The sequence below is a fragment of the Pelodiscus sinensis genome, chromosome 13 (genome assembly GCF_052426305.1).
Source record: "Pelodiscus sinensis isolate ZL-2025 chromosome 13, ASM5242630v1, whole genome shotgun sequence".
Lineage (NCBI taxonomy): Eukaryota > Metazoa > Chordata > Testudines > Trionychidae > Pelodiscus > Pelodiscus sinensis.
This window is the reverse complement of record NC_143064.1, coordinates 23,893,512-23,918,294: the sequence shown is the minus strand read 5'-3', so window position 1 is coordinate 23,918,294 and position 24,783 is coordinate 23,893,512. Positions and strand designations below refer to the sequence as shown.

General features: G+C 40.2%; 1 protein-coding gene across 1 annotated transcript in view; it reads right to left on the bottom strand.

Annotated features, from left to right (window-relative positions):
• ABCB7 (ATP binding cassette subfamily B member 7) overlaps positions 1-24,783 on the bottom strand; it is an 84,020-nt gene that overhangs the window by 5,765 nt on the left and 53,472 nt on the right. The window contains exons 5-15 of the mRNA XM_075940890.2: positions 19,699-19,831; positions 18,980-19,248; positions 17,828-17,916; positions 17,649-17,736; positions 15,990-16,164; positions 12,583-12,740; positions 11,327-11,490; positions 11,031-11,160; positions 10,390-10,561; positions 7,870-7,973; positions 568-675 (exon numbers count right to left, since the gene is read on the bottom strand). Of these exons, the coding sequence (XP_075797005.1) occupies positions 568-675; positions 7,870-7,973; positions 10,390-10,561; positions 11,031-11,160; positions 11,327-11,490; positions 12,583-12,740; positions 15,990-16,164; positions 17,649-17,736; positions 17,828-17,916; positions 18,980-19,248; positions 19,699-19,831 (1,590 nt within the window). The remainder of the gene's footprint in view (positions 1-567; positions 676-7,869; positions 7,974-10,389; positions 10,562-11,030; positions 11,161-11,326; positions 11,491-12,582; positions 12,741-15,989; positions 16,165-17,648; positions 17,737-17,827; positions 17,917-18,979; positions 19,249-19,698; positions 19,832-24,783) is intronic.

Below are 24,783 nucleotides of genomic sequence, written 5' to 3'. Positions count from 1 at the left end.
GTCACCTTCCTCATCCAGTAAGGGCCCCAGACCCTCTCTGATCACCCTCTTATTGCTAACATGTCTGTAGAAACCTTTCTTGTTATCCTTCACAACCCTAGCTAGCTGCAATTCCAATTGCACTTTCGCCTTCCTGATAACTCTCCTGCACTCTCGAGCAACATATTTATATTCCTCCCTAGTCATCTGTCCAAGTTCCACTTCTTGTAAGCTTCCTTTTAGTGTTTAAGCTCACCAAGGATGTCCCCGGTAAGTCACTCTGGTCACCTAACATTTACTGTAATCCACCTGAAATACTAGTAACTACATGTAGTTAAAAGGTATGCAAGCACACTACAACATTTAAAAGCAGAAGCACACGTGCAGATACACCAAATTTCTGTCATTGATACATTGTATATGTTGCAAGAAAAATTACTATAACTTGGAATAGATTTTTCAGGCACAGTTCATTTTCAAAGGCAATTTAGTTCTGTATTCTCACAAATAATCCGTAGATTTCAAACACACAATTCACTAAAACACTCACATGTCAAAGCTGCATTATATAACATGATAATCTCTCACCTGATCCAGGACAAGTATTTCATCTGCATCAATTACTGTTGATAATCTGTGTGCAATGAAAACAGTTGTTCTGTGCTTCACCAGGTCCCTCATGGCACTGAGAATGTTCTGCAAAATTAAAAACGTGCATATATGTATGTATGTGAGTGTATAATACGCATCCATTAAAACTTTGTTCCACATATTACATGACCTGATTTTATTTTCTCTGAAGCGCATTATCTATCTTAAGGATATGAAAAAAAAAATCTTTAAAAACAGGAACCGTGTAACTGTTAGAAATCCTAATGATTATATAAACTTAAAAAACAATGAATAGTCTAGTAGGCTGACAAACGGAGTGCTATAATCATCATGAACAGAACAGATTATAAACAGGAGGTTACCAGACAACTCACCACCACCAGATTCTACAAGATTCTCTCCTGTGGTTCCACTAAAAAACACCAAAAAAATCCTAATACGACTGCTCATGAAACTCCCTGATGCTCATGACCAAATTTACACTAACACCCGCCACTGCCCCCCCTCCCAAATCAGGAGTTTTCTATCTGCTACCCAAGATACACAAAACTGAAAATCCAGGATGACCCATCATCTCAAGCATTGGCACACCTCAAACAGGATTATCTGGCTATATTGACTCTCTCCTCGCACCCCATGCTACCAAAACTCCTAGGGTATGTCTACACTACAGCGCTAATTCGAACTAACTTAGTTCGAATTAGTTAATTCGAACTAAGCTAATTCGAACTAGCATGTCCACACAGAGTGGACCCTGAACCGGGGTTAAGGATGGCCGGAAGCAGTGCCGGCAGGGCATCAGATGAGGACTTAGAGTGTGGAGCTGCTGCCTCAGGCTAGCCGAGGGCTGTGCTTAAAGGGTCCCGACCCCCACCCCGGACAGACAGTTCTCAGGGGTGCCCCGCTTGCAAAGCAGTCCTGGCTTGGAGTGCCCTGAGTGCTCACACTGGGCACATCACAGCACTCGGCCATCAGACTGGCTGCACTTGCCGCAGGCTGCCATCTGGGGAGAGGGGCAATTGGGGGGCTGCAGGAGAGCTTCCACCCCCAGAAGCCCGCAGAGCCAGCCCAGTCCTCCCCATCGGGGGCTCGTACCCCATTCCTCCCTCACCTCCTTCCACTTACCCTTCCCTAGCCCCCCTTCCTGATGTACAAAATAAGGAAAACATGTGGTCAAAAATAGAATCTCTCTTTATTGAACAAAACTGGGGGAGACTGGGAAAAGGAGGCGGGAGAGGGGAAGAGAGAGGGTGGGAGAGGGGAGGGCAACTAAAATGATCAGAGGTTTGGAACAGGTCCCATATGAAGAGAGGCTAAAGAGACTGGGACTTTTCAGTTTAGAAAAGAGGAGACTGAGGGGGGATAGGATAGAGGTCTATAAAAGCATGAGTGGGGTGGAGAGGGTGCAGCAAGAAAAGTTCTTAATTAGTTCCCATAATAGAAGGACTAGAGGACACCAAATGAAATGAATGGGTAGCAGGCTTCAAACTAGTAACAGAAAGTTGTTCTTCACAAAGCAAAGAGTCAACCTGTGGCACTCCTTGCTGCAGGAGGCTGTGAAGGCTAGAACTAGAACAGAGTTTAAAGGGAAGTGAGATCAAGTCATGGAGGTTGGATCCATGGAGTGGTATTAGCCAGGGGGTAGGAGTGGTGTCCCTGCCCAAAGTTTGTGGAAGGCTGGAGAGGGATGGCACGAGACAAATGGCTTGGTCACTGTCTTCGGTCCATCCCCTCCAGGGTCTCTAGGGTTGGCCGCTGTCGGCAGACAGGCTACTGGGCTAGATGGAGCTTTGGTCTGACCCAGTACGGCCATTGTAAGCTCAGGGCTCAGGATCGGGGGTCTCAGTGGACCACTTTGATTTTCATGCACACCTGTTCCTGGGTGGCCAGGCTGGCAGCTCTCCTGCCCTAGACGGCCATTTTCCTGTGCCTAGTGCGGAGGTCGTGGATGAGGTCCACGATGTCTGCACTAGACCAGGCTGGTGCCCGCCTCTTGCGGTCCTGGGCAAGCTCCCGGGAGCCGCCAGCCTGGTCCTGGGAAGAGGGGGAGGGCTGGGGGGCATCGGGAGGCTGGCTCAAGCCGTGCCAGGTGCAGGGTCTGCTAGCTGGGTGCTGGCAGGCTTGCACCTGGCACGGGCACCGTAGGCAGCCCGTGCCCCTTTAAGGGGTCCGGGGCCGGGAGGGGGGCAATAGAGTTTCCCTGGTGTTGGCCAGAGTGGCCACCAGGGAAAGCTGGGGAGGGCTAGCCTCCCACTAGTTTGAATTAAGTGGCTACACACCCCTTAATTCGAACTAGTAAGTTCGAACTAGGCTTAGTCCTCGTAGAATGAGGTTTACCTAGTTCGAACTAAGCGCTCCGCTAGTTCGAATTAAGTTCGAACTAGCGGAGCGCTAGTGTAGCGCCTATCAAAGTTAATTCGAACTAACGTCCATTAGTTTGAATTAACTTTGTAATGTAGACATACCCCTAGCTATCTTCAAGACACCACAGACTTCCTGAAGAAACTACAAAACATCAGTAATCTTCCTGAAAACACCATCCTGGCACCATGGATGTAGAAGCTCTTACCACCAACATTCCACATGAAGATGGATTATAGGCTATCAAGAATACCACTGCACACCTGATTACAGAGCTCTGCGACTTTGTCTCCAAATTGGAAGTAGTGGGTGAGGACAATCTGTATCTTCAAGTCAGGGGCACAGCGATGGGTACCTGCATGGCCCCACAATATGCCAATGTCTTTATGGTTGAATAACATTTCCTCAGCTCTTGCCTCCTAGCATTCTCAGTCTACTTATGCTACATTGAGGACATCTTCAACATATGGACCCACGGGAAAGAGACCCTTGAAGAGTTTCACAGGGATTTCAACAACTTCCATCCAACCATCAACCTCAGCCTGGATCAATCCACATGAGAGATCCGTTTCTTTGACACTACAGTACAATTAAATGATGGACAAATTTCCACCATCCTAAACAGGAAACTTACCAACCCCTATACTTACTTTCATGCCTCTAGCTTCCATCCCAGACACATTTCTCAATCTATGTATACAGCCAAGCCCTAAAATACAACCGGATTTGCTCCAATCCCACAGACAGAAAAATACTTACAGGATCTATATAGAGCATTCTTAAAACTAAAATACCCACCCAGAGAAGTGAAAACAGATCGACAGCGCCAGAAGAGTACCCAGACATAAATTACTTCAAGACAGGCCAAAAAGAGAAAACAACAGAATTCCACTTATTACCTAAAGCCCACAACTTAAAACCCTCCAACGCACTATCAACAATCTACAACCTATCCTGGAAAATGACCCATCACTCTCACAGGTCTTGGGGGAAAGGCCAATCCTCGTCTACAGACAACTGCCTAACCTCAAAACAAATTTTCTCCAGTAACCATGCAACACTCCTCCATCCTAATCATCCAGGAACCTACCCCTGCATTCAGCCCTGGTGCCAACTCTGCCCACACATCCACACAAGCGAATTCACAATGGACCCAATGACATCAAGACATCAGGGGCTCATTTAAGAGCACATCCACTAAGTGATTTATGCGATCAAATGCCAGCAATGCCCCACTGCCATGTATACTGGCCAAACTGGACAGTCACTACGGGAAAGAATTAATGGACACAAATCAGATATCCGAAAAGGCAACACAGAAACCAGTTGGAGAACACTAACTGCCTAGACACTCATTAATGGATCTCCAAGTTGCTGTGTTGTTTCAGGCCAATTCCACAAGTCAAATACACAGGGAAGGGTTGGAACTTAAGAATTAAACTTTTAAATGAAGTTATCAGATTGGAATGAACAGAGATATAGGCTGGCTCACATACTACCTAGGATACTACCACATCCTAATGACTTAACCAACCAATGGAGGTGCTAATTATTCTTATCAGCCTCTTGTAACTACTTGAACAATCTATTCACTGTCTTTTTTCCCTCCTTTTTCCCCCGTCCCCCTTCCTTTATTTATTCTTGGATCTGGACTTTTAATACTCTAGTCTTCTGAAGAAGTGGGTGTTGTCCATGAAAACTCATGATATCATCTACATGCTTTGTTAATCTTTAAGGAGCTACTAGACTATTCATCGTTTTAAAGTTTTTCCAGTGACAGACTGAGGGTACGTCTACACTGCATCCCTAGTTCAGACTAGGGATGCAAATGGAGATGACCGAAGTAGTTAATGAAGCGGGGATTTAAATATCCCACGCTTCATTAACATGATCTTGCTGGCTCGCTAGTTCAAATCACAGCTGATTCGAACCAGGAAGTGTGCGCCGGGACGCGTTAGTTCGGACTAAGGGATGCAGTGTAGACGTACCCTAACTTGGCTACCTCTTGGAAACTTTTGAATGGTTATATAGTTAACCATTTTACATGGGGATGTACAGCCAGTGGGACCAGGGAGGGAAGGATGGTGGACGCGTGCCCCTGCAGCTCCTGGCGAGCTGACTGCCTCACACTGCAGTTTCTGCTAGCTCCACTCCCGGGGTGGTAGCTGCTCCATGGTACAGGCTCTTCAGTAGAGCTAGTAGGCTCCTGGCATGTACTGGCTTCCAGAGACTGGCCTCACTCCCAGGGAGCTGGCTGCCCTATGCTATAGGCTCTGCCAGCAGGCGCTGGAGTGCACCAGGAGCTGGCATGCACCTGCAGAGTCCAGAGCGTGGGGCAGCTGGCTCCTCAGGAGGGCAGAGTTTAATTGGTAACAGAAACTAATAAGCATCAGCCACTTAACCTCTTGCATCTCTAATCTATCTAGACAAATAATACACTTACGACGAAATAAAATCAAGCCATGTAACATGTGGAACAAAGTTTTAATGAATGCTAAAGAAAGTCTTCCAATCCCCAAACTGAGAAATAGCTGGGACTAAATTATGGAAGAAGCAACACAATGCCTAGAATAAGACTTCAGTGGCTCTGTAAAAGTTATCAAAGTGCAGCTTCACAATGTGAAGGAAAGCCAACAAAGGTTACACTTCTCTGTGAAACTTAAACATCTGAAGAGGCTAGAGGAAGGGAAGTATTCGCTCACCTGCAGAAAAAAAACTTCAGTATTTTGACTGTCCAAAAAAATAGTGCTGATAGGAGTAGCATGTCCAGGTATAGTGTTTTACTCTCCAAATCAATATTAAAAAACAGACAAGACTGTGGGTATGTCTACACTATTGAGCCAGTAAAGCTATGCTATAGGAGCCTGTCATATACATGCAGCCTATGCTGAGGGAAAGGGATTTTCCACTGGTGTAGAAATACCATTTCCCCAAAGAATGGTAGCTAGGTTAACAGAAGTATTCTTAATTTACATAACTGCATCTAGATGGGGAAGCAGGGATTAGGTCAACATAGCTATGTTGATCAGGGCATGTGGATTTTTCACACCCTGGCCAAAGTAGATATACCTACCTACATTTTAAACGTAAACCCTGGCTTGTGTCAACAAGGAACACAAATATCCCTAAAACCAAAGAAATATTTTATATCTACAGCCATCCGCATCAAGTCAGAACCTGTGTTTCCTTTTCCACCTTCATGAGTTGCATATAAGTATGATTTAAGGCTATGTCTACAATGCAATAAAAGACCTGCACCATGGCCACCGATAGTTTGGGTCGGTCTACTTGGGGTCTGAGACTGGGTCCCATAGGGTTTTTACCACATCACAGACAAACCCTGAAAGAGCTTGAGTTACTGCTACAAAGCTGGAATATGCATTTTTTCTTTATGATTACAAGATATACATTTCTGGAAAGAACTCATTTTTATTCACTGCCTTAAAGTGCAGCTGTGTTGAGCAAACATTCAGCTTTGTTTGGCAACCTTGTAATAAATATAGCAAAATGAGAGAGGGGAAAAAAAGTAGTAGTCTTCAGAAATCTTTGTTACAAATAATAAAAACACTAGTAGATGGAAGGGATCATTATATTATACACCATAAGCACGTGCAAAGCATACATTAAATGATTCTCTATGTCTGTAAAATAAGCGGAATCTAGTGATCAGAGGTCAACGTATGCCAAATAACCCACACAAGGGGGGACAATTTGCAAATAGCGTTTTTAGCTTCAGTTCTAGAAAACATGATTAGTTCATGAAATTACTGTTACTGCTGAGATTTTTGTATTTAGCACAAAGATGTGGTTATTAAGTCTGATGCAGTTGCTGTGGTAGTGTCATGGCATCTGTGTCACAACATCCTGATGTTTCACAGCCCTTCCTAGGAAATGAATATAAATTAATACCAGCAGGGCAGGTAATGCATACCTGGCTTGCATCTCGGTGCTATGCTCCACAATGAGTGAAAGGTTTTCTATTTTGCATTGTCACAATAATTTAAATTGCCTATATTGTAATGAATGTTAAATAGCACCCAAATTCCTCCATTTAAAAATGGATGGTAGTCTTCATACACTATGAGTACATTAGCAACAGAAATACTTTCAAATGATGGAGGCTTACTGCTGCAACTGGACACTATAAACAGAATATTCTTGGCTCTGGATCAATCTTCATTGAGAATCTCAAGGTAAAATCTATGCTACAATAAAGAGAGCCCTGCAAATCTGTAGATATCGGCTTTGTATTCACAGGTATCCAGGGATCATTTTGGCAGATACAGATGTGGATACAAATTTTGTATCTTGAACCCTGCAAATTTGTGAACATCTGGTATCCCCATCCACAGATGCAGATACCTGCAGGTCATTTTTGCAAATGTGGATACAAATTTTGTAGCCATGTAAGGCTCTAGCAATAAGACCTGTGGCATGTCTATGAATGGCTAGGTAAACACAAGCTCTGCAGGGCTCAGGCTCATAGGGCTATAAAACTGAAAAATTCTGGGCTTGGGATGGAGCCCAGGCTCTCAGACGATGCAATGCGGGTGGGTCTCAGAGACCAGGCTCCAGCCCCAGGCCGTATCTTTACACTGCAAATTTATAGCCCGGTGAGCCTGAGCCAAAGCCCAAGCCCGAGTCAGCAAACCGGGGCTTTGAGAGCAGTGCCACGTTTTTTTTTCCTTATCAGTATAGACACACCCAGAGTGTTTCTCAACTCCTGGCTTTTGAAGAAAACCTCCTTTACTCTCTAGAACAGGGGTCAGCAACCTATGGCTCGCAAGCCAAATATGGCCCCCTAGGGAGCCAGATATGGGTCTTTTGGAGCCCCAGATTGGCTCCACCTCTGAGGAGGGCCAGCAAAGTTGGACACAATGCAGCTGAAAAGACTTTAGATGCTTTATCCTAATTTACCTCTTCTGTAATTGAGTCTAAAGACGACGTGGCTTCATCGTAGAGAATAATAGGAGGATTCTTTAAGATGGCTCTAGCAATAGCAACTCTTTGCTTTTCCCCTCCTGAACAACAGAGAAGAAAAAACAAGGTTATTTTGACCTGATCAGATATTCTAACATCTGTGATAAAGAAAGAGACCTGCTAACAGGATGCAGCTGAAGCCCTTCATTCATCTTTGCCATACAAAGATTTTATATAAAGAGAGGGATTACAGCCACATTCCAAGAAACTTCCACTCATTCTCCTCATCAGAACCTTGGACCTTACCTGATAATTTACACATGGGACTAACATCCATTTGAGGGTGAAATGGCAACTAGCATTACTAGACTTTTTGCTGCCACTAACAGCAATTTTCTGAACAATGACACCAGAATTATTAGTTAAATGTAAGACTGATTTCAATTTTAAAATCAATGCATAAAGGAGATAGAAAGTAGCCTTCCAAATACAATTCAGTGGGAGTAACAAAGTGTTCAAGTGTTTAAAAAGAATACCCAGCAGAATTTTAAAGCAATAGCTAGCTCTTCTATGGCACTTTTTATTTCATGTACAGATCTTAATGTGCATAACAAAAGATGCTAAGAATCATTATTCCCATTTTGCAGATGCAGAAACAGGTGAGAAGAGGCAAAGTGACCAGTGCAAGATCAGACAGATCAGTAGCAGAGCCAAGAATAAAACCTCAATCTTCTCTTTCCAGTGTGTAGGGTACTGGATTTGGTTTCATGCTTGCTGCTTCCAACTCAGGACTATACACTCTTCAGCTCCATCATCATATGATGAAATAGCCTCCATCATCATGTGAAACTTGCAACATTATATGCTACCACCAATCTCTCTCATGATTCACTCCGACTAGCTTTCCACTATCTGGCTTTATTCAGGTGCTTCCTAAAATCCATTATGGTAATGTAAATATGAGTCTCGAGTTAACTACAGCAGCCTTAAGTTCTTGCATATACAATATCTAACACCACCACCCCCTACTGTCTTGTGTTGATGCAACCCTTACTTAATGTGTCATCCATGTATATTAGAATATGGTTAAGAAGAGCAACAAACAGAAGTTGCGCTATTTGTACAAGATGCTACTTTTACTTCTCTCAAGAAATATCCAGTATGCAGAATATTATTGTTTTCTAGAGCCTGTGTTTAAAAATGTATGCAGTGATCCCATAATGGTGACCTTCTCTTACAGAGTTGGTTGGCAGAATGTACAACATTGCTTCATTTACTTTTGTTACAACCGTTTCATCCCATAAGATAAACGTTGATTATAGCTTTAAATTATTCAGCATTTATTTATACAATTCACAGGCTAATAACGTAGACAATGTCTTGAGCACAAATCTCACAGCTTATTTCCAAATAAAACTTTTAGGTTTAGAAGATAGTTAAGGTTGAAACATTCAATGAAAAACCATGTACTCATGTACGCATACACCAATAAAACACACAAAATTCTATATCACCCCATCTAGCCACCCCAAAAGTCCTACAAATGAACATGGTAAGTCATCCAGACATTTCTTAACTGCTAAACAATCACTCCTCCATCCTTCACTATCACCCACGTAACTCTGTCCAGTAAGGATGCCAATCTTCCATCCCTACTTTCCTATGACACGCAGATGTGTAATCTTACTGAACTGTACAGACGGGGCAATGGTGGGACGAGAGAAGAAAGGCAGGTCTGTCTGTGGTATGGAGATGGGTAGGTAGAATTTCAAAAGGTGATGCTGAAATACTGGCATCCCTACTGAGCTGAAGCTGTGGTACATTCTCTGTAGCATATGGTGGTTGTGCTGCTGGGTGAGGTGTATGTCTCTGGGTGGAGCAGCACAATATACATTAACTTTTTATTTCCTTGTTTCCTAGGTTTTATTTTAAGCGTGTTACATAGCCAGTAATATTAAGTAATCAAATGCAATGCATATGTATTAATTTATACCAAATTCAAAACTGCAAGTTACCATAAAATTATAAAATCCCTTTTATTATTAAAAGGATCAATTTCCAGTATGCTGTACCAACATGCCTCATAATATTATTCACTTAAAAAAGTGGTGTTAGTAGCTGTACATTTATACTTAAAAACAACCCATACTTGGAAAGTCCACACACACTTGTTTAAGCCTTCAATATAACATAAGCAGCAACAGACACCATCAAAACAACCACATCAAACATTCAAATTCTACCCATATATATTCTTCTACTAACCCAACACATCACACTAGAAGGAGAAAAGGATATGTAGTTCTGACATTAATGTCCCCTGAAAATAGATTCCTTTAAATGCCTTCTAGAATACAGAGACTTTGAGCCACTAGTATTAATATTTAAACTCTATATTTATTACATGTCAGCTAAGATCTTCAAATTAATTACATCTCAGGATGATGTGTGGGAAGTGTGTACAGAGTTTGGAGCAAGCAAAAAGGGTGAAAAGAATGTACATATTTACGGATTTACCTGAGAGCTTGAGTCCTCGTTCACCAACTTGTGTGTTGTACCCATTGGGCATTCGAATAATAGCATCATGGATTCCTGCCAATTTTGCTACTGCATACACCTCTTCTGCCGATGCACCGATATTGCCATATAAGAGGTTGTAGTAGATGGTGTTATGGAAAAGAACAGCATCCTACAATTGTACAGAATACTCTAAATATGAAAACAGGATTGATATTTCATAGGTGCAAGTTGAAAAAAATCAATACAGATAAGTGTATACTCTTCCCCTGAACCTTTAAGGGAAAAATGTTTCTGGGAAAATGTAATTAGATGTTTCAATATTTTGAATAGATATAAGATTTAAAGATCTTAATTATTTCACTCAAAATATAATACACATTCTAGTTTTACCATCTCGCAACAAGTGCTAATGACTATGTAAAACACCATGCAAGAAACCTCTTCAGTTCCATTAGTAACATCTCCTTGATGTTTCAAATACAAAGTTACAAGATTTCCTGAAATCCTAAAACAGAGATTTTCAAATTAAATCTGACTACACCAATATGGTGAGTTTGTCTTCCATTTGAACCAGAGCTTCTGAATATCAAAAGTTACGCTCTCAAGGATAACTTATGGGATATTATAAAACACTATACCTGAGGCACAACTCCTATAGCCTTCCTCAGGCTTTCCAGGCTGATATCTTGTATATTCTGACCAGCAACATAAATGTTTCCTTTCTGGGGTTCATAGAAGCGGAATAGTAATCTTACTATTGTGCTTTTTCTAAAATTGAGAAAGGGGTAGAAATGAAGGTTAAATTTTAGTTTAACATTTGTAACTCTCATTCATTATAAAAGCATGTCAGAAAAAAATATTTCCAAAGCAGAATAAAATCACATTTCCAAACGCCAATCAATGATGCAGAATTTGGTATAGTCCATTTACCCACCCTGACCCACTACCTCCTACAATGGCCACTTTCTTTCCTGCAGGGACTTCAAAAGACACTCCAGTAAGGACTTTCTGCCCCTCAAGGTATTCAAAATACACGTTATCAAAGGCGATGGTAGCAGTCTGTGGTGTGATGTGCAGCGGTGGAGCCAGCTCTTTGTCCTATTAAAAAAAGAGTTCCACTTTACACACTGCCCAGAATATATTTCAAACAGTTCGACAAGCTTAACAGTCAACTTTTTAATTTAAAAAGTGAAAGGCAGATGCTTCAGCAAGTTAAAAATGATCTATTTGAGCCATACATGTGAAGACTGTTTTATCCCTCTCCTCTCCTGAAGGTCAAAAACATCCCTTCTGGTCATTCAGCTTCTAGGTAGCTTTTTTGTGTAATAAATTCTGCATCATTAATTACAGCAACAGCCAAAAAACAAAACCAAAGCTTAAGAGCATGGTGCAAACACTATAAAAAACCCTCAATACCAATATAGCTTCTTTGTGAAATAACATTCTCTCTCACTAAAAGGCTTTGCAAGTTAAAAGCAAAAGCTAGTCCACTAACTGCTAGGGTTCTATTGTGTCTGGTATTGACCCAGACAGTCTGGTATTTTTGCCTCCTGTCTGGTAAAAAAAAAATTTTTTTCCCGGCTAGGAGGCAAAATGACCAGATACCTGGCAACCCTAGCGCCCGGGCCCATGGCTCCTACCCTCCCCCCCGGGCGCTGACACCGCCAGCCCCCATGCTTACTTGGTTCTGCGGGGAAGGTAAGTTCTGGCTTGAACAAGAACACAAAATGGTCGTTGGCACAAAGCCTAAAGACCAAGAGGAAGAAATGCCTTCCCTGGGTTTTAGTGCTCAACTACTCCCCTGTTCCTATCCCTGTTCTGGCTCTGCACTCACTCTGAAAGGGGCCATGCTGGTTTTTTTTTTTCCCTTAAGTCTAGGAGTCCTTTTTTTTTTGCGCTCAACAATTTTGGTCCCCCCCTTTTTTTCCCCCCTCAACAGAATTTTTTCCACTGGGATTTTGGAGGGGGGGAAGGGGTGAGAAGAGGTGTTTGGTATTTTTGTTTCAACCATCTGGCAACCCTACTAACTGCACTTAACACCCACAACAAACAGCGCTTCCTTATAGAGTGTCTCCTTGTAGAATAGAAATTAGGCCCGAAAAGTAACAGAAGACGAAACAAGAACTATCACAAAAATAACCCTAATAATGCTGAAGTAACTTTTTTTAAAAAGAGGTAGTTATTACTTACTTTAATTCTTGTGTCTACACTGAGCAGTGTAAACAAGGTGTTCATATCTATGAGAGCTTGCCTAGTCTCTCTGTATACTGTTCCCAGGAAGTTAAGTGGTAGAGAAAGCTGGAACAGCAGTCCATTCACCATTACCAGATCCCCAACTGTCAAGTTCCCTTAAAATAAAGATAGGGGAGAGACAGTATTCATATTAAATATTTTACCAGGATGGCACAAATATTTTAGGCCTGTTAGTGTGAAATCCAGCATAGTTTGTGCTATACTACTTTTACAATAGGACAGAACTGTTTAACGTCTTGAAAGAAAAGTTATTCTTGGAGGAGGAGCATTTGTCCAGTGACGTGCCAAGGCATTACTAAAGTGAATTTCATTAAGAGACAGATTGTATAGTAATAAAATAGAAAATTCTAGGTCGGGAGATGTTACCAACTCCACTGTTCCTCTCTTTGCAATGGGTTCTAAAAGACTTTAGAAATATAATTAAGATTCAACTAATGGACCGTAGACCCAGGGGCATAATTTCATGGACCAGAGAGGGAATGTTAATTTTCTATGTAGTTCTGGTAAGATCACTCCCAGGATGTTAAGTGATGCTATGAGCAACTCAGAACACCAAATACATAGAACAGGAAGGTATGCAAAGAACAGCCAAAGAGACAGACAGGCGGTCAATCCTCAGATGTCCTCAATTTACTCTCAGCCAAAGAGAACAGGCATGGAAGGGCTCCAGGCCACTGCTCTATCCTCTGTTTATGGGCCAGCTGGGGGCTGGCATAGGTTACACTGGCTACAATAGTCAGATATTGCACCAGCCAAGGATCTGTCACAACACTGAGTACTTCATGTACACTGCCTCCTTTCCTCTCGTCTATTCCTTATATGTGGGCAGGGCAGCAGGCACACAGACAAAATTATGCCAACATTTGTCACCCACAGATTCCCATGTCAAGAGAAATCTTTGCTTACTCCTTTAGGGCATCATTCTGGTGCTTTGTTATGCCTGAGATATTTTAGTTCCACTCAATTAAAATGATGACCAAATGGAGTTATTCTGCTGCCATGTTAGTCTACAAGTATTTAATGGTTATTCCATCCTATCCGAGGTAGAAGAGGCATTGTTTAATGTGATTAACAGAACTGACAGATGAAAATCTGTAAAAAAAAAAAAAAAAAAAAAAAAAATATGTACAAAATTTTTTTTATTGGGGTCTATTAGATTGGGGAATAGTCTTCTGAGACTAATGGTGACTCTTCACTAGAATCATTTTAAAATAGAAAAGACAAAGTACTAGAGTACAGTAGGCAGCACAGGAAAACAATCTTGCATAGGTAGGGGATGGACAAGGTAACCTAACAGGAAAGATTTTTCCCTTATAAAAATATCTTCAGTAACAAAACCCCAGTAAAAAGCCATATGCTAATAAATGTAATAATCATATTTTTGTAATACTGTAATCATATTTTTGTTGGTTTTGACGTCGGTCATGACACTTTTCAAAAATTCTGTTTATCCCACTTTAATTATTTTGTTGGATATGGCGGATATCTAGCATTTGTTTTATTGCGGGGATAGTAGGTAGGCATTTTCCTTCTCATCTACTACCACTGTATTTTTATTCTGTTGTGTAGGTTTGTGAGGGTGAAACCTATGCTTTAGAAGAAACTGGATCTTCTCTTAATGGAGACCATATATTACATTTGCAAATTCTCTGACTTTAGGAGATGAATAATGACTGGCATCTCTGATATTTCTAAAGTTAAAAAATTGCTGAATGCTTATATTTTAAAATCCCAGTCCTCTAGAGTATTAACTGTATGAGTACCCTGTTCTATTATGTTACAACAGAAGCTATCCATCTGACTATCAAAATCGCACTTCATTGAAAATTATGTCCATTAATTTAAATGTTAATTCTCTGGTAATGGTGGGGTGAACCTTCCATTTGAGCATACCGAAAAATGTTTGTTTTATTGTATTTTAATAAACCGTACCAACAGTTTAAATTGAAATAAAATATTTTACAGTTGTCGGGAAAATTTTATGGTGAATTAACTTATGCAGAAAATCTCCATTTGTTATTACAAAAAATCCTTAGCTATTTAGTAAAGTAGCTCATGAATGTGCTATCTTTCTTAGAGATTCTGGGTTTTTTATGCAATCCTATACCCAAGTTTTATGTTTTGTAAGTTTGTGTTACTACTAGCTAGGACAGCTAGCATTCCAACCGAGCTACTTGAAAAACAAGAAATACTAAAAGACAACTTTACCAAGGAATTAGAACCAAATATTCACCCCTCCCCCCAAACAACAAGAATTTAAAATTACAGTATCAGCAGTAATATCAGTCTTTGGGCACGTTTACAGTAGAAAATTAGGTCGATTTTATTTACTTCAACTCTAAGCATCCAATTTGACAAATGCAATTTTGCAGATCCTCACTAGGGGGCTGTGGTCAACAGAGCACATCTTCACTGTCAGGGTTGCATTCACCCAAGGAGTGATGCTCTGTGGGTTGCTATCCAGTGCTAGGGTTCCAATACTTCATGGAATGAAAACATTGTTGTGGATGGTTATGGGTGTTTGTCAGCCTCCCGTGTCTGCGGCTCAGAATCAGTCTTGAATTTGATCTGAGGAAGTGGGTCTGGCCCACAAAAGCTCATCACCTAATAAACCATCTTGTTAGTCTTTAAAGTGCTACATAGTCCTGTCTTTTCTTTCATCGTGAATTGTGGTATGCCTGTCTAAGCTTCTTTATTGTCACGCAGCATTACTGTGACTCCCTCATGTAGCCGTTATCCACCATGCTCTGTGCGATTTTGGCATAGATATCAGCATTTCTTTTGCTGGTTTGGAGCTCTGCCTGCACAGACACTTATCCCTCCCCCGATGGCAATCAGATCCACTATCTCCTGAACCCTCCATGCTGGTGGCATTTGTGATTCTAGACATGCATGCTCAGTTGTGCTGGTGAGCTCTTCATGCTGCTCCAACAGGAAATTAACACTTGAAAGTTCCCACAACTTTTCCTGCTCATCTGGTTGAAGAGCACTGGAGTTCAAAGTGCTTGCCAGGGCAGGGCAAGATATTCACATGATAGCACTCTGGAGGACAGTAACTCTGAATTACAATACACAGCGTTTACACTGACCGTATTTCATGGCATGAATGTCACTTCAGGCTTTACTCCACTCATTCAGGTGGAATGCAGGGGTCAATTTTAAAAGCCTGTTAGGTCAATGAGAAGGATTGGATAGCATAGACACACTCATTACAAATTTGACTTAATGCTGAATATCTCAGCCTTCACTCGTATTGTAGACCAGACCTTCCTAAAATACCTTAATCCAGTTCTATTATTAATGCAAAGAGGAACTTGTGTTTTACTTAGAGGCAGATCAATTACCTGCAATAATTCCCTGACTAGCAAGCACCATAATAGCTGTTAAGCCAACACTGAATATAGCACTTTGCCCAAAGTTCAGCATAGCTAAGGTAGCAGTAGTCTTCAGTGATGCATTTTCATACGTCTTCAAAAATCCATCATATCGCTGTGCTTCATATTTTTCATTATTGAAATACTACAAGATAGACAAAGGTAGAAAAGAGTGTCATTCTTTAAAATGTGCTAGATTCAAAGTACTTTAGCTAAACACATTGTAACATACTACACACAGACATGAATCAAGGCTTCAAAAGTATACTGGATCCATCTACTCAGTGGGTGATTAAGCCTAATACCCAAAGACAGGTTCAAAAGACGAGGATACAGCAGCCCAGCCAGGCAGAACAGGGCCATGACCTGCTTAGATGACCAGAGCCCAACTGGTATATTTACCAGATTGTATAATTTTTCGAGCTCTGATCATGAGGATGTTGCCATCATCGCAGACAGAAAAGATGGTTAACCAACACACAAGATGAATCCTCCAAGTTAGATCCAAGAATAACAATCTACTCTCCTGTGGTTCTTGCGCATGCACAGTATGGGGCTGGCAAGCGGTTTTTGCTGCTGTTTGTCAAGCCCTACCCATGATGTTACTTCTCATCCAATCTCTATTTATGGGTCCTTCTCCATAGGTAACTTCACTATTTGTCTCTTTTGACTTATGTCTTCCCAAGCAGTAGAAGCATGAAACAGATATAACTTTGGCAGTTTCAAGGTTGCCCACAGAAATCAAATGCTGGACCATTTTTTCACTGTTGTTATTCTCTCGTTTTTTATACAGATACTGTGGCTGGGATGCAGTGTAGGATCAGAGACATACACTGGAGCTGTTCTTCTGCTGGCTCAGAAAGACACCATCAAAATTGTTTATATTCAGAAGAGGTTTTCTTTAACCATAAAGGATAGAGAGGCTGTTTTGTTTTTAAATGAATGCTTATATTTTGCAGAAATTGTCATTTTAGATTTAAGCACTCACTAAGAAAAGCTTCCCACCTCTCACTGAAGAATGGATGTGTCAATCCCTGCATGCAGTTTTACACTACCTAGTTCAGACGATTATACATTTTAAGAGAACTAAGTTTTTACAATATAGAGTTGGTCTGATTGTGTGGCCATACAGCTTCCCTTCACCTTGGCTGGAAGGGAACACAAAAAACAACGCGCCTTCTCCGTCAACCTTCAGCTTCTACAAATATCTGAAGAATCATTTCTTGAACATCACTTTAGAAATTAGCTTGGGCATCTGTACTGATATAAATCAGTAAATCTCAGTCTGTGGTCCATGGATTACCAAAGGTCTTCATGTCCCTTCATGGCAACACATTTTGAAGATCATAAACCATCTGAGGATCTCTCTTCTACAAAAGTGCTACACAGACAGGAAAAACTGGAGAACAGCTGGAATAAGTTATTCACCAGACTCCATTATTCACAAGCTAGATATTGTTTTAACTGCAAATACCAGGAAATGGAGCTGGCATTCCAAAAAGTGGAGGATAGAGAATGGGGTTGATACTAAAAGTTGCCTTCTCCAACTGAACACCCTTGAACTCACTTTGAATATAATTATATCTTCTATCATAGTGTTAAAGATAGTAAAGAGATTTAATATCTTACCTTCACAGTTTCATAATTTAGTAGCGAGTCAATTGCAGCATTCCCTGCATCATTATCTGCTTTGTTCATTTCTATTCTAAATTTAGTCCTGTAAAATAGAAGTTTAAAAAGTTGGAGAGTATTGGTTACAGTGAGAGGAATAATCTTTAAATCCTTACCTGTTTTAAGGAGTGCCTTACCTCCATTGTGTAACTCCTACCGTGAATGCTGTATACGCGCCAAGTGTCCCCAGGGATACAAATGCAAACTGTGCACCACATTTATAATACTGGAGGGGAAAAGTGCTAATTGTCAGTATGACTTAGTATACCAATATTATTTCAAAAGAATCATATCAAATTTAGGTAGATCTCTCCCAAAACAAGTTGAAAGACATGTCTCTTCCCCTGAAAAGCTTATAAACTAGTATCAGCCTTGATCTAACCAGAGTAAAAGGAAGGGTGTTGGCAAAGGTAGGACAGAGGTAACATCAATAAGATGAAACAACTCAGCAAGGGCTAGGTCGCAAAATGGTAAGAAAAGTCTTTTAAAACTTTGTGTCTTCATAGAACAAAATAATTAAATCTTTGCAAAAAAAGGCGAGTCTTTGAATTTCAGAGTAAAGCCCTTGAAGATGAACCTTGGAAGGATTTTCCACTGTAACCCACTCATAGTATGTATAGATTTTGGAGACAATGTGAGAGAAAGGCTCTAAAACTCTGCATGAGAAGCAGATGAATGGGGTATCAAGGCAGGTGTCTCTGGCAGAGTGATAAACAAATGATACCAAGACAAAAATTCACATCTTTCTAGACTGCAACATTTAATCAAACCACTTAAATGAAAATGTTTGTAAGGTGTAGAATCAAATAGTAATGTAAAAATCCAAGACAAGGGATAATAGAAACAAAAAAAATACTACTGAAGGATCTAAAAATTAAATTAAAAACATTAGTTTTTTTCTAGTTGATTAACTTTACATGTTTGACACTATTTTATGTATAGTCATTTTGCTCTTTTGACTTTGCAATTTTTTCCATACAACACTTGAGAGAGAGAGAAAGCATTTAAAATACCATATAAATATGGCAGGAAAAACAGCACATTAGAAGGGTATTCAGAGGCATGTATTATACCTAAAGTTAGCTTAAAACCAAACAAGTTTAAAATAACTAAGTTTAAAACTGATACTGTAGTATGGTCTCTTTGAAGCTTTCTGTATCACTATCTTGCAAACGCTATGTTTAGTACGTAAGTTTTGTTGCAAAAATCTTAAATGTTAGATGATGTTATTCCCAAAAAGTGAGACATGATCCTTCAATTTACAGAATGCCTGAGTAAGTATCACTTACCAGAATTCCACTCACAAGTGCCATTTCAAACACGGTGGGTCCCAGATTAAATACTAAAGCACTCAGCACAAAGCTGATGCCCCTTGTTCCTCTGTCAATAGCTTTTGACAGAGCTCCTGTTTGCCTATTCAGATGGAAACCCAAATCCAGGTTATGCAGATGAAGAAATACATTCTTTGCTATCCTTCTGATGGAATTTTGGGCTACTTTCCCAAATACTGCATTTCTAGCTTCATTAAATAATGCAGCCCCAGCTCTTGACAGACCATCTAAAGAAAGACAATACAAGAAAAAAATATCAATTAATTAATTTACTTTACTCAACTCCAAAAGAGCCTTCGTAAATAAATATGACAGAAGTAAGATGTTGTTCCTTCCCTATAAACAGGGTATTTGCAGCATTTATTGCTCCAAGATTTCATTGTTTTTGTTTTATTCATTTTTAATTTGGCTTTTGTTTGTGACTATCTAGGTATAAATGTATTGGTCAACTTATTAAAGGAGGATTCATTGTTAGAAATAATTTTTGTAAGCACCCTTTTTTTCAGAATCAGGGTAGCAGAACTAAGGCCACCGAAGGCTCAATAGCAACAGAAGTAGGAGAAGATATTAGAATAACCATCTCCAGTGCTAACAGAAAAAAGGTCATGAGCTCTAATATTCCAAAACCTTACTGCAGAAAGTCAACACCTGTCAACAGATTAAGGAATCACACTTACAGCCAATCAGAACAGCTGTTGCCATGGTTGCAACTGTATTTGGTGCATCACTCAGGTTCAGCATGTTTCCAGACATCTGGTTGAGGTTGTCTACTGCATATTTAAACATGAAGGGAACCACTATATTCATGGCCTAAAAGAAAAAAAGAAAAACACAGCAATTACCGAGGATGTGCTAAAATGTTTATTTATAAAGTATAAATATTTCCCTTGAATTAGCTATAATTATTGCATTTGGTTATTAACCACTTACTACCATCGGGATGGCTCTCCAGATCTTAAAAATAAAGCTGTCTGCATTAGGGAGCTTGAACTTCCATGATAGAAAGCTTACTTCTTGCTTTCCTCTAGCTCCTTTTAATATCAGCTTTCATCTTAACTAAACGATTGACTGTAAAAACCACTTGAATTCATTATGAAGACTCTTTCAAACAATGGCAAGATTGAGAGATGATAAAGTATCAAGATTTTGCACAGTATACATTTACAGTGTCATTAAGTTATGAAAAGTCATTAAAGTCTGTCCCTGTAAGAATATTAGCTACAAATACAGGGTGTCCCCGCTATACATGCAAGATACATCCATGTTTTTTGGAACATACAGCAAAATGACGTAAAATGGAGAATTTTTTTCCCCCATGGCTGACTTCCATTTGTACGGATTTTTTTTTTTTTGGTGCGACGTAAGAGCGGGGAATGGGAGGATTTATAACATATTAGTTCCTACAAGCGTCAACAATGCTAATGCAGAACCGATGTATACTGGGGTGACTTATAGTGGGGATGTCCTGTATTGCAAGGTAAGACAATAAAAAGGTCAGTGAAGAAAGCTACCAGTTAAAACAACAAAACAAGCATGTTAACTCTGGACCATTTTCTGAGAGGTGTTAAACACTAGAAATTCCCACTGTCTTCAAAGTTGAGAGGGGTTGGCCATTTGTCTTGTCTAATAATACTACTACTTATTTATATGGAGCTCTCAATTTTCATGGTGATTTCAAAGCTTATTAAACTTTTTTACTTAGGTTACTCAAACGACTCTCGACAGCAATGTAACACAATTCCTTTGCAACCTTTGACATGAAATATAGCATATATACCTATATATGGTATGCTACTAAATATTCTATGAGAGGAAAAACAATTGAATTGCCTGTATATATAAGAAAGAACAAGGCTGGTTAAGTTAATGAAGGATTTATCTTCAGAATTTTCACTTGCTTACATTAAGAGCTAAAACACATGAACATTCTGTAAAGCTTAAGAAAACAAATATCCCAAATCTTGTTAATGTTACATTATTATACCAACTATGAAGATGTTACTGTCAACAGCCTTAATTTTATCTCCAACTGATAAAATTATTCAAGGATTTAAATTGCTTTTAACAATGAAGGTTTCAAACTAAGATATATGAGTTTCTTAGCAACTGAACAGATGTCTTAAGACTCAGTATCTTGAACGCATTCCAGATGTTAAAATACCTTTACAATGAACTGACTTTGCTTACATCCTTTGCGACTAGAATAAAGGGCAATGAGAAACAAATTAATCTTACAGGCAGAGATCACTTATCAACTTTCAGTGCGTTATCTAGTGAGTATCAGAAGAAATGTTTTGTAAATAAAGCAGACCAGCCACTCTTCACTTACAATTCCAGCCCTCCACCCCAAATGCCTCTACTGTAACAGCATCTAAAAGCCTTAATTCTGATGGGCTCCATTTTGGTAGGAACTGTAAAGACTAACTAGCCATACAAACAACAAACACTAAAGTTTTCTGTTAAAAGGGATAAAAATCACATTACAGCAAAAATTTAACACCACATTTTTATAACACATGCTAAAAACACTGGATATTGAAAAAATTTCAAGTGGTAAAAATTGTTAGCAAAGAGGACAATAAGAAATTATCCTCCAGAAGAAAATGGAGCTCTGAAGGTGACAGATTTTGATAGGATTCAAGGAAAATTTCATATGGGTTTTTATTTCTACTTCTAAAAAAGTACCATAATTTGCCGAAAAATTAACTCTAAAAAACACCTCAAAGTACAGCATGATATAGATAATCCAGAGACTAGAATAAGATTTCATTGTATCTAGACACATTTATATTGGTTAGCTCATAGCAAATTCTGAAAGATGGCCTGATCCATAAGCCCCTCATTCCTAGTAAGTAGTGCAGGACATAGGACGTAAAATTTTGATTAATTGGCTAATTGAATAGTTGATGCAATTTGCATCAATTATTTGATTAGCAATAGCCCGTATCGACTACACTTCAAAGGCGAAAGTGCTGTGGAGAGCATGGGGCCAGCAGAGTACTCAAGCAATCTTCCACTGGCCCCGTGTTCCCTGCGGCATTTCAAAGCATCAGTGCTGCATGGAGCACAGAGTCAGCAGGGGAGTCCTCACTTCAAAGCCCCACTTTGAAGCATCCCCTCCTCTTCCCTGCCCCCTTGTTGCCTCTTTCTGATAGACTAGCGTGACAACTATTCGATAAGCATTTGTATATTGGATACTTGACAAGTAGTTCACATTCCTATGCAGGATGGGCACCAAATCAGCAACTCTCACTCCCTTTCCAATTGCTTGACATTGACAATTTTAATAAAAATAAAGATGCAAATCTCAATTTGAGTGCAAAAAGCCAACAATATCTCCCAAATGGCTATAGCGACTGGCTATTCCAGTAGCTGGCAGAGAAAGAACGCACAGGAAACTGTGGTCAAGACAAACATTAGATACACTACAAAACAAGCAAAAAAACTACCCCTGAAGAACTGGAAACATGTCAGAGATTTCTGAAGCTTGAAAGTAGAGATGCACAGGTTTGGAATCCACATTTTCACATATAGCCATTAGGCAAACAAAAAATCTGTCACTCCCTTTGCAGTTACTTGTCTTGACACTCAATTTTCTGTAGTATTTAGTTTTTAATAAGGCCCAGTACAGAATGACGTCTACTGTAAAATGCAGATTCTCCTGGAAGACCCTATTCAGTAAAAAAGAAATGTACTGTTATCTATGCCCTGATTTGCTGCAGATTTTCACAAATCGCTGTGCAAGAATTTTACTTTTAAAAGAGCGTAGACGGAGAGTTGCTGGATAAAGAATTTTGCATGTGCTGACAGCGAGGCCTTTGATTCTGTTTGTTCAGTATCTTGGTAAGGTATTTCTGCAACTCATATTGGTTTTCTATGAGCTTTATTTAGCATGTGCTCAGTGGTTTGTGTTCTGACTTGCATCTCGTTAGTGGTTCTTTGCTGCCTATTCTCTGACGTGTTCAATACCACAACAAATCCTTAACCAGTTTTTCCTTTGTCCTCTGAGGTTTTTTCCTTAGTTAACAGAGTCTGTCTGCAGGTGAACATGCCTGACTTATCAAGGTCTGGTCTAGTAACCATTAACAATGAACTGACTGCACTTTTCATCATAAAGATGGTAACATTTCACTAAAATGCTCATCTCTGAACAAAACTTGCCACTTTTCTTGTTACCCTAGAGGCAAACACATCTCTCTCCAAACTCTCTGATCATGGTGAGTTTTAAAGGAGGGAGGAAAAGGGGGTGATCCCCATGAGTACAGCCCTTGCTTGTGCAACAGGTGTATATGGAAACAATTTGTAGTAATCCTACACTTGTCCAAAGGCTGCCATCATTCTGGCTACCATATCCCTGCTAGAAATTCAACAGGCAAACCTAGGCTCTGCTTCTTGATGTGAGTGGGGATGTGTCTCACTCCTTACTCAGCCAAACTCTGTGCTGCCTTGGTTCCAGCAGCACAGTTTGATGAACAGTTTTGACAGACTTGTACCGTGGCAGCGGGGAAATGGCAGCAAAAACCGGAAGAGCATCCACACCTCAAGAGCACTTTTGCGCAAGTAAATCGGCAGAAGAGGAGGCTTTTGGCAGTACACTTATTCCTCTTCCCACGAGGAATAACTTCTTTTGCACAAGAGTTCTTGTGCAAAAAGGCAAGTGTGAACACTCCACTGGGGTTTCTTGCACAAGAAACCCCTATCCAAAAAAGCATAGGTGCTCTGATGGCCATTCTGCAAATGGCCATCAGAGCTTTCTTGCGCAAGACTATCCATGAAGCGTGGATGCTCTCTAGCGCAAGAGCACATCGGTTTTGTGATATGCTTTGAGGTCTGGACTTGCTTTTGCGCAAGAAGTTTTTGCAGAAGAATTCTTCCATAAAAGGCTTCTTGCGCAAAAACCCTGCACTATAGACGAAGCCCAAGAGAAAAAAAATAAGTACATCCGGCAAAGCTTCGACGCCATCCGTCAACAAGATTCTATTGATATCTCTGTGTACATCAATATTCTGTTTGAACATACTGCAGACCCAGGCAGGGTTTAGCCAACTCACAGAAATATAGCCTCTACTTGCCCTGCAGGCCCCCCCCCAACTGCAAGAGCAACTTCCCAAGATATCACTTGCCTCTCCCCCAACCCACTGCAATATACAGCAACTTACCGCCCACATCACTGCTGCCTACACTGCCTTCCACTGCCTGCACAGCAACTTACCCTGAATCTCTTCCCGTCCTTCATGCTCCACAAACAGTTGCTGAGAGTCCTCACAAACACTGGGACTTGAGAACAATTCCTTGCTCGTTAGCACACTGGCTGTCACCAGATTAAGTCTAATCCCCTTCTCCATTCCCATCTCTTTATCAACAAGGGTATGTCTACACTTGCACCCTCTTTCAAGAGAGGGATGCAAATGAAGACATTCAAAATTGCAAATGAAGCTGGGATTTAAATATCCCGTGCTTCATTTTCATATTTGTTTTATGACGCTATTTCAAAATAACAGACGCTGTTAAGATGCGGTTATTTTGAGAGAAAACCCTTCTCTTGAAATAACCCTTATTCCTCATACAATGAGATTTACCAGTTATTTCGAGAGAAGGGTTTTCTCTCAAAATAACCATGTCTTAACAGCATCTGTTATTTCAAAATAGCACCATAATGAGACTATGCAAATGAAGAGTGGGATAAATTGCGGCTTTATTTGCAATTTCAAATGTCTTCATTTGCACCCCTATCTTGAAAGAAGGTACAAGCGTAGACATAC